Source organism: Sarcophilus harrisii, chromosome 3, assembly GCF_902635505.1.
Source record: "Sarcophilus harrisii chromosome 3, mSarHar1.11, whole genome shotgun sequence".
Taxonomy (NCBI): domain Eukaryota; kingdom Metazoa; phylum Chordata; class Mammalia; order Dasyuromorphia; family Dasyuridae; genus Sarcophilus; species Sarcophilus harrisii.
Window position 1 is genome coordinate 510,079,380 of NC_045428.1, and position 13,983 is coordinate 510,093,362.

At 33.6% G+C, this 13,983-nt stretch overlaps 1 protein-coding gene across 4 annotated transcripts in view; it reads left to right on the forward strand.

Annotated features, from left to right (window-relative positions):
- ANKRD42 (ankyrin repeat domain 42) overlaps positions 1 to 13,983 on the forward strand; it is a 116,520-nt gene that overhangs the window by 42,253 nt on the left and 60,284 nt on the right. For 3 of the 4 annotated variants that reach the window (XM_031961848.1, XM_031961847.1, XM_031961850.1), the window contains exons 5-6: positions 3,848 to 3,983; positions 11,998 to 12,198. In XM_031961848.1, coding sequence (XP_031817708.1) covers positions 3,848 to 3,983; positions 11,998 to 12,198 — 337 coding nt within the window. The remainder of the gene's footprint in view (positions 1 to 3,847; positions 3,984 to 11,997; positions 12,199 to 13,983) is intronic. The other variant, XM_031961849.1, reaches the window with a different exon arrangement.

A 13,983-nucleotide genomic window follows, 5' to 3' on the forward strand; every position in this document is an offset into this window, starting at 1 on the left:
ATTTAGGAAGTGTGAATTATTTTGATTACTTTTTTTGGGGAGTGGCAGGGCTGTTAATTGGAATTATTTCCTTGAAGTTTCTTAGAAAACTCTTTGAGGTTTAATTGCTTTTAAAATGTCTATCTCTTGCCTTAAAACAATATCCTCAATTTTTTTCAGTAGAAAATTCTGGTTTATAGAAATTTTATTTCACTTTCTCCAGTTGCCCTTTATCTCCTATGAGAAAACTGCTCTGATCTTGATTACTATTTCTAGGTAGGTAATTTAAGTTTTTCTTTAAACAGGGCCAACTATTTTTTCCCTTGTTATTATTGTGCCTTTTCTGGGGAGAATCCCTTTCAATTTTCATTTCCAGATTGGCTCCTTGAGAAGGAAAGTTCTGCCTGTCTCCAGGCCAAGTACTCCCTGGGTCTCTGTACCTAAACGTATGACTTACAAACCTCTTACTAGTGTGCTTACCTTTAGTATTTAATAGACAATAGACATAGTGCAAAACAGAGTCACTGACTAAGATACTCTAATAAGACCTGTACCTATCAAACACTGTCCCATCCCTATATTAAGATATTAGCAAATTGTCATTTCTTTTATCTGCCTCTTCCTCAAATTGCGTTACTTTGATTGAAGAGTAAATCACTTTGTAGGGTGTCCTAAGCAAGTCCTCCTTTCTATCTTCAACTCCTTTCTCTCCCAGTTAAAACAGTTATTCTCAACAAACAACCTGAGAGGCTTTGGGTCTAGTTTTCCATTTTCTCAGTTCTAGATAGCACTCTAGGAACTTGGGCAGGCTCTAGAGTCTCTTAAGAAAATTCATGTGATGAAGTCAAGGCCCCTAGCAATAATTAAATACCTAATTTTAAAATAATCCAAAAATTAATAGTGTTCTGTGAGAGCCCAGGCCTACGATAGCTAGAATTACTAGAGATTTATTTTTACCCCAAATATAGAGTTATACAACGCAACAATCAAAAATAATTTTATGAAACTGTTATAGGTTGTTGCTTGTCTAGCTTGTTAAAGGTCTGTATCATCTCAAACATAATATGAAGAAATTTGAGTCTTCCCCTCTCAAAGGAAAGGCCTGGTTCCAACAGAACTCCCAAAAGTCATGGAAGGCCTGGAGTTAACTGAGAATTATTATAAAGGTCACTAAAGGTGACCTGGGTGAAATTTACTTTGTCCTGGGTGAAAATTACTTTGGGTCCCTATGACACATCAAGCCCCTGAAATTTTTTCAATGATTCCACACAACTCACATGATATTCTGTGTGTAGATCCAAACTTACCCTTCACTAGGACAAGTAGATTAGCTTAAAAAGAAATTTAACAAATTCATAAAAGTCTCAGATAGGCATGAGGCTCCTAAAAAGGGTTTAAATGCCTTCCCTCTGAGATTATCTCCAATTTATCTTTTGTAATCTTACTTACATGTATTTGTTAACATGTCTCCTGCATTAGATTTTGTCTTTTTTGAGGCCAGGGACTAGTTTTTGCCTTTCTTTGCATCCTTAGTGCTTGTATCCTCACAGTATCTGTTTAATAGAAGGTGTTTAATAAATGTTTTTTGACTTGATCAAACACTAAGGGCCGATTACCCAGGTTTTCTAGAACAATAGGCAAAGTTTATCTTATGAGTATGAAGTATATAAATATTTTAGATAGGCTATATGTAATAATAATAATAGCTAACATTTATATAGGATCTGCTATGTACTAGGTCTTGTTCTAACTGGTCGTTTGATGCCCTACCACAACTCTGAGATGTAGGTACTATTATTATAGTTTTACAAATAGAGAAACTGAGGTAGATAGTTCAAATGACTTGCTCAAGATCACACATCTAGTAAGTATCTGAGGCTAGATTTGATCTCAGGTCTCCCTAACTCCAGGTCCATTAATCGACTCACTGTGCTACTTAACTGCTACCATGTCACAATAAAACAAACAATCTAATACGTCTCCTTGAAAATTTAAAGAAAAAAAATGAACATAGATGAGTACTATAGGATGCTTTAGCTAAGATGATAAGGGATGTGGCATCTATGTCACCCATGTCAGCTGCCTTTTAATAGGTAATTAATATAGAAGATATGAGTAGATAAGCTTTTAGCCATGTAAAAATTGTCTTCAAAGCAGGTGGTTTGACTTATAAAAAAATACACCAGAAAAACGATTGTCTAATCATAGTCTGGAAATGAAATGAAAGAAACAATACTAAGTTTTTCTCCCAGTGGATCCATGCAAAGCTACTATATCCAAGAAGGAAGAGTCCTGGAGAATCTCTCCAATGAGATTAGGGCAATCCAAATATATCCCAGACAAAGTTTAACCCACAGTGTTAGCACTCCCTCCAGGAGTTATTCCACAACTTGTATTCCTAGGTTGAGTACTCTCAGTGGGTAGCTACCTCAGATTCAGGGTAACCTGTAGGCCAGCTTTCCTAAAACTATTAACTTAAATAGACTTTAATAGTCAGCCAGTAAATAATTAGTTCATTGTATTTACTAAGTTGTTATAGTAACAATGGTAGCTACAAAACATTTCTCTCCATAAACCTGAGATTCTTGCTCTAATCAGTCACCTTATTTTATAATTGAGTAAACTGAGACCCAGAATTAACTCATAGATTTGCTCTTGGTTAGTCAGCTACTTTAATTCCGATTCAGGATAGTAAATTAAGATGTCATAGTTACTAACTTTTGAGACAGTTAAACTTTTTCCACTTGCAACACCCTTTTTGCCTAAGAAATTTTACACAACTTCAGAGATATAGATACATAAAATAGGTATATAAATAAAAGATTTACTGATAATCATAATTTCATAACCTTTACATTGAGTTATGAGATGCCATATATGCTTGCTGTTCATAGTTGAAGAAGCTTTACTGTATTAGAATGCTGGGGGCAGCTAGATGGTGCAGAGGATAGAGCACTGGCCCTGAAGTCAGGGCCAGTCAAATCAGCCTCAGATTCTTAACACTTCTTAGCTGTGTGACCCTGTGCCAGTCACTTAACCCCAGTTGTCTCACAAAAAAAAGAAAGAAAAAGAAAGAACAGTGCTGGAGAAAAAAACTTGCCCATGCCTCTAAGTAGTTAAATACCATGGGCACATAACTTCATTGAGTCTTCACTTCTTCATCCATAAAACTCAAATATTACTATTTGCATTATCTGCCTTAATAAGATCATTGTGATAAAAGCACATTATAAATAAATCTCAAATAGCCATATATATGTGAAGGCAATGGAACAATAGATGAATATTGAGTAGAAGCAGATTGCAGCATATCTTCTTTTGATGAGCTGTATGTGGGAAATAGCAGAAAAGACATAGATGCTTTGAAAAAGTGGGGAGTGAGGGATAATCATTGCTGCATTGGTATCTATAAAATATTTAAAGAACCAAAAGAAGGTGTCTTATTCATTGGAGAGATTTTCTGTGGAGGATTTACAGAAAGTTTTAGTGGGATTGGATGGATTGCAGAAAGATCATCCTGATAAAATCATGGCTCTACTAAAGGACTGAAGTAAAATTAATATTGTTCATAAGCGAATAATTGTTTTGTTTTTGTTCAGGTTTTGCTTTTTTTGTCATTAATTTTTTGGAGGCAGTCAGAGTTAAATGACTTGCCTAGGCTCACACAGCTAGTTAATTGTCTGAGTCCAAATTTGAACTCAGGTTCTCCATACTCCAGGACTGGTACACTATGCCACCTAGCTGTTCCTGGTTTTTATTTTTAAAAGGCTACAAGCCACTCTAATTTGTAGAATTAAGGTGTTGGGGACATAAAGTGCTTCCTAAATTAAGGGCAGAAAAATTTAGTAAATGTGAATGTTGTCTCTAGGATCCCAATGTTTCTGATAAGTGTGACTGGAAACCTGTGCATTATGCTTCTTTTCACGGGCGCCTAGGCTGTTTGCAACTTCTTGTTAAATGGGGAGCCACTCTAGAAGATGCGGATCAGAATGGAAACCTTCCAGGTACAGCTTTAAAAGAAAAAGAAACAAATCTTTCTTTGCTTCTATACTAGAATATTGAATTCCTGACAGTGTTTCTGGAGCTTGAACAATGATCATTTGACAGCTTATGAAAAATTATGGAAATAAATGGTTCATATGAAAATTAAATTATTATTGAATTTTTATATTAATATAATATATAGAATTATAAAATAATATAATAATTATTATATACTATAATTATATAATCAATATATCAATATCAACATATTAACTAATATTTATATTACTTATATATTATAGTTATTATAATTATATTAGCTATATGTATAATATACAATACATATGCAATATATAAACTATATGATTATTATATATTATGTATAATATATGTGTAATGTATAATATACAATTATTATTAATATATCAATATTAATTATATTAATATATGTAATGTATTATGATGATATAATAATATATATAATAATACAAAATAATATAATATATTGAATATTTATATTAATATTCACTTATTGTTGAATATTAATATATAACTTATTATTCAATTAAAATTAAATCAATGATATTTTCCAAACATTTATTAATCAGTTACCAAAGGAGATATGCAAAGATAAGTAAGACATAGTCTTTGTTCCCAGAAGCTTCCAAATGTTGGGGGTGAACTGAGATGAATAGAAAGTACAGGGAAAATAAGACACAGATCACAAGTAAAATACTAGAGAGATATGAGATTTATTGGCGAGGTGCAAAAGAGGGTTTAGTACAAGGGGATAGGACATTTTGACTGGAGATAATGAAGGGGAAAGCTTCATTTAGGATGTTGCTTTTTTATATTTTGGGGGGGAGATACAGGCAGAGACCTGTTAGGGACTGTGGATGGGCAATTGACTTTTAGACAAACGGCACAAGTAAGTATGTAGAAATAATAAAGTATAGGATGTGATTTTTAAAAATTATGAATTTAGTAATATTTTTATTCTTTTAAATCAAATTTTATTTTTTCAAGTAACTAAATCATTTTTCCTTTCTACCTACCTTACCCTTCAATTGAAAAAGAAAGAAAAACAAACTTGTAAAAGACATGTCTAATCAAGCAAAGTAAATCTCTGCATTGACCAAGTTCCAAAAAATACATGTTTCATTCTGTGTTCTGAGTTCAACTCTCTATCAGAAACAGGGAGCACAGTTCATCTTGAATCCTTAGGAATCATGGTTGGTTATTCATTGTGTTGATCACTGTTCTTGAGTCATTAAAAGTTGTTTGTCCTTGCAATCTTGTTGTTGTTATGTATTATTTTCTTGGCTCTGCTCATTTTACTCTGTTATCAGTTAATACTAGTCTTGTTGTTTTTTTTTAATTATCTCCTTTATAATTTTTTCTTTTTAAAATTTAAAAATTTTTTTCCTAGTTATATGTAAAGACAATTTTTAATATTCATTTAAAAAAATTTTAAATTCTATGATTTTTCCCTACTCTCTCACAACCTTTCCTCTGAAGACAGTAAGCAATTTGATATATTTATGTACAACCATGTAAAACATTTCCATATTTATCATGTTATGAAAGAACAAATATTCCAAAAGAAAATAAAAAAAAAGTGTACAATAGTATGCTTCCTTTTCTGTTTAGACTTCATCAGTTCTTTCTCTGAAGGTGGATAGAATTTTTCATCATTTGTCCTTTGGAGTTGTCATGAATCGCTGTATTTCTGAGAATAGCTTAAATCATTTACAGTTGATCATCATGCAGTATTGATGTTTCTATATGCAACATTCTTATGGTTCTCCTCATTTTACTTTGCATTAGTTCACGTGAGTCTTTCCGGTTTTTCTGAAATCAGTTTTCTCATTTTGATGAGTTTAGTGGCAGTGCAGAGAGTTGTGGAAATCCCCTTCTGGTCGGCACAGGTGCTTTGTGAAAGAATTCACCAGCTGGAAAAGTTTAAGTAGCAAAAGGGAAGTTTATTGTTGGATGAGAAGTCAGCTTTGCTAGGAAGACTGACTTCTGAGTGGCAAAGTCCTATTAGGGAAATGGGGCTGACACTGAGAAGAGAATATCTTCACAGTGGGTAGGGTCCTGGCAGTTATGCCAAAGAGTCAAAGCTTCTTTGGACCTTTTGCAAAGAATGAGTGAACAAAAACCTATTTTATGAGCAGATCTGGGGGCAGTTTAAACTGATTGTCAGACCAGCTTCTCCCAATTGAATGAAAATAGTTTTCTGAATGAGGATGCAATTCCCCAAAGATCAATGGTTGATTTACCCTTGAATGATACTGCTTATCTCACTCTGGGAGGATGTGCCTTCTTTCTAGGCTCTCTGGAGCCTGGGAGACCCTGATCTCTCTTCTTTTACAGATCAAAAGGGGACACAATTTCAGAGTGATAATTTTACAGATTAAAGGGAACACGTTCACATCCCTCAATTTCTTATAGCACAATAATATTCCATTACAATCATCTACCACAACTGGTTCAACCATTCCCTAATTGTGGGCATTCCTTCATTATACAATTGTTTGCCACCATAAAAAGAAAAATAAATATTCTTGTGCACATAGATTTTCCCCTTTTTATTAAATCTCCTTGATATGCATATCTAGTAGTGGTATTGCTTCATTTAAGGGTTTGCACAGTTTGAAAGCCCTTTGGGCACAGTTCCAACTTGCTTTCCAAAACAGTTGAACCAATTCACAACTCCATCAACAATGCATTAATGTCCCAGTTTTCCCATAGCCTTTCCAACATTTGCAATTTTCCTTTTCTGTCATATTAACCAATCAGATAGGATAAAGTAGTATCTCAGATTTGTTTTAATTTGCATTTCTAAAATCAATAGTGAGTTAGAGCATTTTTTTCACTATAGATAGCTTTGATTTCTTCTTGTGAAAAAGGGACTCTTCATATTCTTTGTCCATTTATCATTTCCCCCTCATAATTTCTTACAGAGCAATAGTATTCCTTCATTTTGTATATAGCTTGATTTATTCAGTGATTTCCCAATTGATGGTCATACCCTCAGTTTTCTATTTCTTTGCCATCATTAAAGAGCTGATACGAATATTTTTGCACATGTGAGTCCTTTTCCTTTTTAAAAATTTTGGGATATAAACCTGGTAACAATATTGCTGGGTCAAAAGGTATGCTCATTAAAATAACCTCTTAGTGTTTCAAACAAATTGAGGTAAATTCAGGAAATGGCAAGTAGTCTACTATAAATAAAATTTAAAACTATTGTTTAATAAAATTCCCCAAACTTCTGATTAATAGTCTTGAAAATCCTGTAATTTTCAATAACAGCTTATATTTACATAACCTGTTATGGTTTGTAAAATACTTTCCTCATAATAACCTTGTGAAGTAGGTAGCATAAGAAGGAGTATTCTACTTTACAGATTAGAAAATAGGTTTCTTAATGTAGAAAGAAAGAAAATAATGAAGAAAAGAAAGTAGCTATTTTCAAGTACCTATTGTGTACAAGGAACTATGCTAAGTGTTTTACTAATGCTATCTTACTTGGTCCTTATAATACCTCTGAAGATGGGAATAGGGGCTATTATCATCCGTATTTCATGGTAATGGAAACTGAAGCTGATAGAAGTTAATGATTTGCCCAGGGGTCACATAGATTGTAAGGGTCTGAGTCAAGTTTGAACTCCAGTCTTTTTTATTACAGGCCCAGTGCTTTGTCCACTAAACTACCTAACTGCCTCTCTGTAGATATTGTAATATGGAATGAGACTCAAAAGGTAGTTTGGGTTCAGATTGTTGATACTATTGAATTTTTTTCAGTCGATAATGGAGACAGTGGAATGATTCCATGGTAGCTGTCTATTAAATTAATTAGTTGCAGAGGGAAGATGAATGAGAATGGGGAGAACTTGGAGACAGAACTTTTAGCTAGTATTTAGTATTTAGAATTTAGTATTCTTTTATAATTTTTTGAAATTTCCATTACCTTCGAGTTTTTCTTTTTACATGGAATTAGCTGGTTTTTTTTTTGAGGGGAGAGCATATCATGTTATGAATTATTGAAACTAAGATGTAGTGAAAGAATACTAGAAGTAATGAAAACTTGAGTTTGAATATCTCCTTTAGTACTTCCTAGCTTTTTAAATGTGGGAATGCCACTCACCATCCCTGTGCTGTGTGGTTTCCTCTTCTGTTAAAAAAAAAAGGGTGATAAAAGCTTTAGAACCTTTCTCATAGTTCTTTCAAATGAGATGATATATGCGTTTGCATTCTACAAACCTTCAAGTGTTCTATAAATGTCAACTTGTATTAGTAATAGTAAAATAATTATTAGATTTTACCCTTCTTTACTAGCTACTAATTGCTACCATTCATAATTCTTGATGATTTCATTTTGAACAAAATAATAGACTTTTGTTCAGTCCAGTTAGTAGAGCTAATTGAGGTCTAGGTTTAACTCTAGCTTTATACTTAATTAAGTTCGTATAAACTTGCCAGTCTTCCCTCAAAATTTTACTAGCCTTTCCTTTCTCTAATTATCAAAGTCATAATGATGATATACCTGATGGTTACTAATATACCTAAAGAGGTATACCAACACTTAAAAAATCTTAAGATTTAATACGTATGGGTTGTCCCTGCAGAGAAAAAACTTTCAGTGGAAAGTTTTTATGAATTGTAGTTGAAAAAATTGGGCTATCTTTGTGCTAAATACCTTTGCATTATCACATGGTGCTAAAGTAGGGTATAAGTGAAGGAGATAAGAGTTATGTTTTTGATTTTTAAAATGTTTTTACAAATCATCATTTGCCCACTGAGAATTTTAAATTTCAACTAGATTTCTTCAAGGTATTAACATCATAAATATTCCATGGCTGTTGTAGCCTCATTAAAAAATCTGTCTTCTTAGAACCAGAACAAAAAGGAGGCCTTCTGACAACCTGCTGAAGAGTTTTTGCCAAATAAGCTAACATGGGTTGGGAAAGCTTCAACAAATGTGGTTGAATTTACTTACTTATTTTTTCATTTATAGTATTACTTAGAGGGATTGAATAGAAAATTCCAGTAGGAATAAAATGTTGCCTAAAGAGTTACATATGTATATGTTTAATTTAAATACTTATATATGTATAACTATATTTAATTTAAATATATATAAACATACATACATATATGAGATTAGAATTTTCCCAATCTGCTCTCTGTAAATGAGGAATGACATTAAAGATGTATATATTAACTATAGCCAAGACGATATAATCTGAAACCCTAAATTAAAATAAGAATTGGTATTTACAGAATACCAAATAGGATATTAAAAATCCATCAGCCCACATTATAAATAGAAAGGAAGTAGATATCTTTTAGATATCTTTTCACTCCAGATATTAATTTAAAGGATATCAAATTTAAATAAAACTTGTTTATTGCCAGTCAGTCAACAAATATTATAAAGCATTTACTACTGAGTTAAGCCCTGGGTATATAAAGAGAGGCAAAAATAGAGTCCCTATCCTCAAGGAGCTCACATTCCTTTTTTTTTTTTTTTCTTTTCTCAATAGTACTTTATTTTTCCAGTTACATGTAAAGATAGTTTTCCTCCCAGTAAGGGAACAGTTTATTGAAGTTTTGTTTGTGTTTGTCCAGTTCAGTGAGCTCAGATTTATATGGGTTTTTCGTATTTCAGAACTCTCATTTTTTCCTCTCTTCCTTTCCCCTTCCCACTTCCCGATGGCAAGTAATCAAATATATGCTAAACATGTGCAATTCTTCCATACATATTTCCACAATTATCATGCTGCACAAAAAAAATTAGGTCAAAAAGGAAAAAAGAGAAATAAAACAAAATGCAAGCAAATAAAAACAAAAAAGTGAAAATAGTATGTTGTGATCCATACTCAGTCCCCACAGTTCTCTCTCTGGGTACAGATAGCTCTCTTCATCACAAAATAATTGGAAGTGTTCTGAATCACCTCGATGTTTAAAAAAGTCACGTCCATCAGAATTGGTCATCATATAGTCTTGTTGTTGCCAGGTACAATGATCTCTTAGTTTTACTCATTTCACTTAGCATCACTTCATTTAACTCTTTTCAGGTTTATTTGAAATCATCCTGCTGATTGTTTCTTATAGAACAATAATATTCTATAACATTCATATACCATAACTTATTTAGTCATTCTCCAACTGATGGGCATCCACTTAGTTTCCAGTTTCTTGCCACTACAGAAAGGGCTGCCACAAACATTTATGCACATGTGAGTCCTTTTCCCCCTTTTATGATCTCTTTGGGATACAGGTCCAGTAGAGATGGTGTTGGATCAAAGGGTATACACAGGTTGGTAGCCGTAAAGATAGTTTTCAACATTCATTTTTGCCAGATTTTGCTTTCCAGACATTTTCTCTCTCCTACCTTTACTTCCCTTCTCCCTAAGACAACAATCTGATACAGGTTTATATACATATAATCATTTAAAACATATTTCCATATTTTTCATATTGTGAAAGAAAAATCAGAGCAAAAGGAAAAAAAAAACATGAAAAAGTAAAAGTAAACAACAAAAAAAGGTGAAAATAGTATGCTTTGATTTACATGCAGTCTCCATAGTTCCTCCTCTGAATGTTAATGGTATTTTCCAGCCCAAGTCTATGGGAATTGTTTTGGATCACTGCATTGCTAGGAAGAGCTAAATCTGTTAATAGTTGATCGTCGCATGATCTTGTTACTGTATACAGTGGTCTCCTGGTTCTGTTCACTTCACTTAGCATTAGTTCATGTAAGTCTTTTCAGACTTTTCTGAAATCAGACTGTTTTAGCATTTCTTATAGAATAATATTACATTACATTCATTTTCTATAACTTGTTTAAGCCATTGCCCAATTGATGGGAATCTACTCAGTTTCCAATTCCTTGCTGCTACAAAAAGAGCTGCTACAAACACTTTTGTGTATATGGGTCCTTTTTCCTCTTTCATGATCTCCTTGGTATACAGACCCAGTAGAGACACTGCTGGATCAAAAGATAAGCAATTTGGTAGCTCTTTGGGCATAGTTCCATATTGTCCTCCAGAATGGTTGGATCAGTTCACAACATTATCAACAATGCACTAGTGTCCCAGTTTTTTCATAACCTGTCTAACATTTAACATTATCTTTTCCTGTCATGTTAGCCAATTTGATAGGTGAGAGGTGGTATCTCAGAATTGTTTTAATTTTCATTTTTCTAATTAATAATTTACAGCATTTTTTCCCATATGATTATAAATGGGAGTTCCTATTCTTAAGGGAACTATATACAACAAGAAGATATACACAGAGTAGAGGGAAGGTAATCTTGGAGAGAAGGCACTAGTAGGGTTGGGGGGAGAAGAAGAAAGGCTATAGAAGATAAGATTTAAGTTGAGTCTTAAAAGATATCCAGGGAATGTAGGAGGTGGAGATAAAGGAGGGATAGCATTTCATGCATGAGGAAGTGTTAGAGAAAAAGACAGAGAGCTGAGAGATGAAATGTCAGATGCAAGGAAGAATAAGAGAACTAATGTATTTGGATTATAGCATGTGTAGAAAAGAGTGAAAATGAAAAATAAGAGAATTGGAAAAGAAGGGGCCAAGTTGTTATGAGCATACAGAAGATTAGCATTTAATTTTGGAGGTGATAGGTAGCTATTGGAGCTTACTGATTATGGAGGTGACAAGTCAGAAATATGTTTTAGGAAAATCATTTTAGGAACAGTGTAGAAAATGGATTGGAGTGGGGAAACATTTGAGGCAGGAAAATCAATTTGCAGCCTAGCTATTGCAGTAGTTGAGACATGAGGAGATAGCTGGAGAACTATTTTATTGCTTTTTGGAAAATGACAGGAAATTGGAAGTGGGATAGAAGGAAATTCTGTGTTCACTGTTGCTCAGGTTGGCAAAGCTATTATTATGGGAAGACTCCTATATTTTTGCAGTCCTTTGAAAATGAAAAGTGGTATATTATGATTACTTTTTAAAGCAAAAAAAAATCAGTTTTGATACTAACATTGCCCCTTTATTTGACAGTTCATTTTGCAGCAATGGAAGGCCACCTTTACTGTTTTAAGTTCTTACTCAGTAGAATGAGCAGTGTGACGCAGGCCTTAAAGGTCTTCAATGATAATGGAGAAAATGCAATGGACCTAGCACAGAGATTCTTCAAAGATAACATTCTACAGTTTATACAGGGGACTGAATTTGAAGGAGATAATCAAAACAATCAGGAAAGTAAGTAATTAATAAATTTAGAATTTTCTAGTTTGTTATACCAGGTTTGGTTAATGGATTTGATTTATGGATCTTTTTATTTTTTTCCCCGTGGGGATGTTTCCCTTTATTAGTATAAGTTCTAAACCTTCTGTTCATTTCCACTGTGCACATTCTTAATCTGTATTTTTCCCTAAATCCTCATAGAAGATCCATCCAATATGGAAGTAGTTCTCCTTTTGAGTCAGTCAGTCAATAGACATTTTAAAGTGTTATACTATGCCTGATACTGTGCTAAATACTAGAGATGCAAAAAGGGTTAAAAGACAGTCCCTGCTCTCAAGCCTGTGATCTAATGGGAGAGAAAACACAAACTTTTACATGTAATCAGTCAGTGTACAGGATAAATAAGGAATAATTAACAGAGGGAAGAGGAAGGCTTCTTATAGGAGGCAACATTTTAGTTGGGATTTGCAGAAAGCCAGGGAAGCCATTAACTGATGAGGAGGAGGAAGAAAGCATCCCTAGGTATGGGGAAATGGTCACAGAAATCCTGGAGCAGAGATAGAGGGCCTTTTTTGAGGAACATCTAGAAGGCCAGTGTTACTGAATAAAAGAATAAGTGGGATGGAAGACAAGGTGTGATGTGAGGAGATGTGGGGAATAGATTTTTTTTGAATGGGATAGAGGTGACAATGTTGGACCTGTGCTTTAGGAAAATCACTTTGGTGGCTGAATAGAGAATGTATTGGAGCCCATAGGGAGAGCCTTGAAGCAGGCACCCCACCAGCAGGCTATTGCAATAATTGAGGTGGGAGGTGATGAGGGCCTGTACTAGAATGGTGGCTGTGTCAGAAGAGAGAAGGAGGCATATATTGAGAGATATTGCAAAAGTGAAATCAGCAGGCCTTGGCAATAGATTGGATGTGGAGGGCAGGGAAGAGTTGATGATACTTAGTTTTCAAGCCTGGGGAACTTGGATAGTGGTGATAACTTTGATAGTAATTGGGCAGTTTTCAAGGGGAAGAGGACTTGGAGGAAAGATAATGAGTTCAGTTTTGGTTGTAATTGAGTTTAAGATAAATATATGTTAGATATCCAATTTATTTTTTAAATTAAAAAATTATTTTTTATTTTTTGGAGATCCAATTAAATGTGACTTAGTAAGTTATTGGAGATGAGAGACTAGAAGTAGCAAAGTTTATAAGGTTATAGAGAATTAATAAGTAAGCTTCATAAGTACAGGCATACTTTAGAAATAATGTGTTGGTTCCAGATCACTGCAATAAATTGAATATTTCAATAAAGTGAGTTGTGCAAATTTTTTGGTTTCCCGGTGCATATAAAAATTGTTTACATTCTATTGTACTCTATTATGTGTGCAATAGTATTATGTCTAAAAATATCTTATTTTAAAATACTTTATAGTTAAAAAATGCTTCATAAGAGCCTTCAGCAAGTTCTGACCTTTTCATTTAATAGAGAATCTTGCCTCATTGTTGATGGCTGCTGACTGATCAGAATAGTGATGCTGAAGGTTGGGGTGAGAGTAGTAATTTCTTAAAATAAGATAATAGAAGTTTACCACATCAATTGACCCTTCCTTTCACTTGAACATTTAGAGCTCATTGTAGGGTTATTAATTGGCCTAATTTAAATATCACTGTGTCTCAGGGAATGGAGAGCCTGAGGAGAGGGAAAGAGATGGGAATGACCTGTTGTTGGAGCAGTCAGAACACACCAACATTTATCGATTAAATTTGCCATCTTAAGTGGGTATGGATTGTGGTACTTCAAAACAATTAA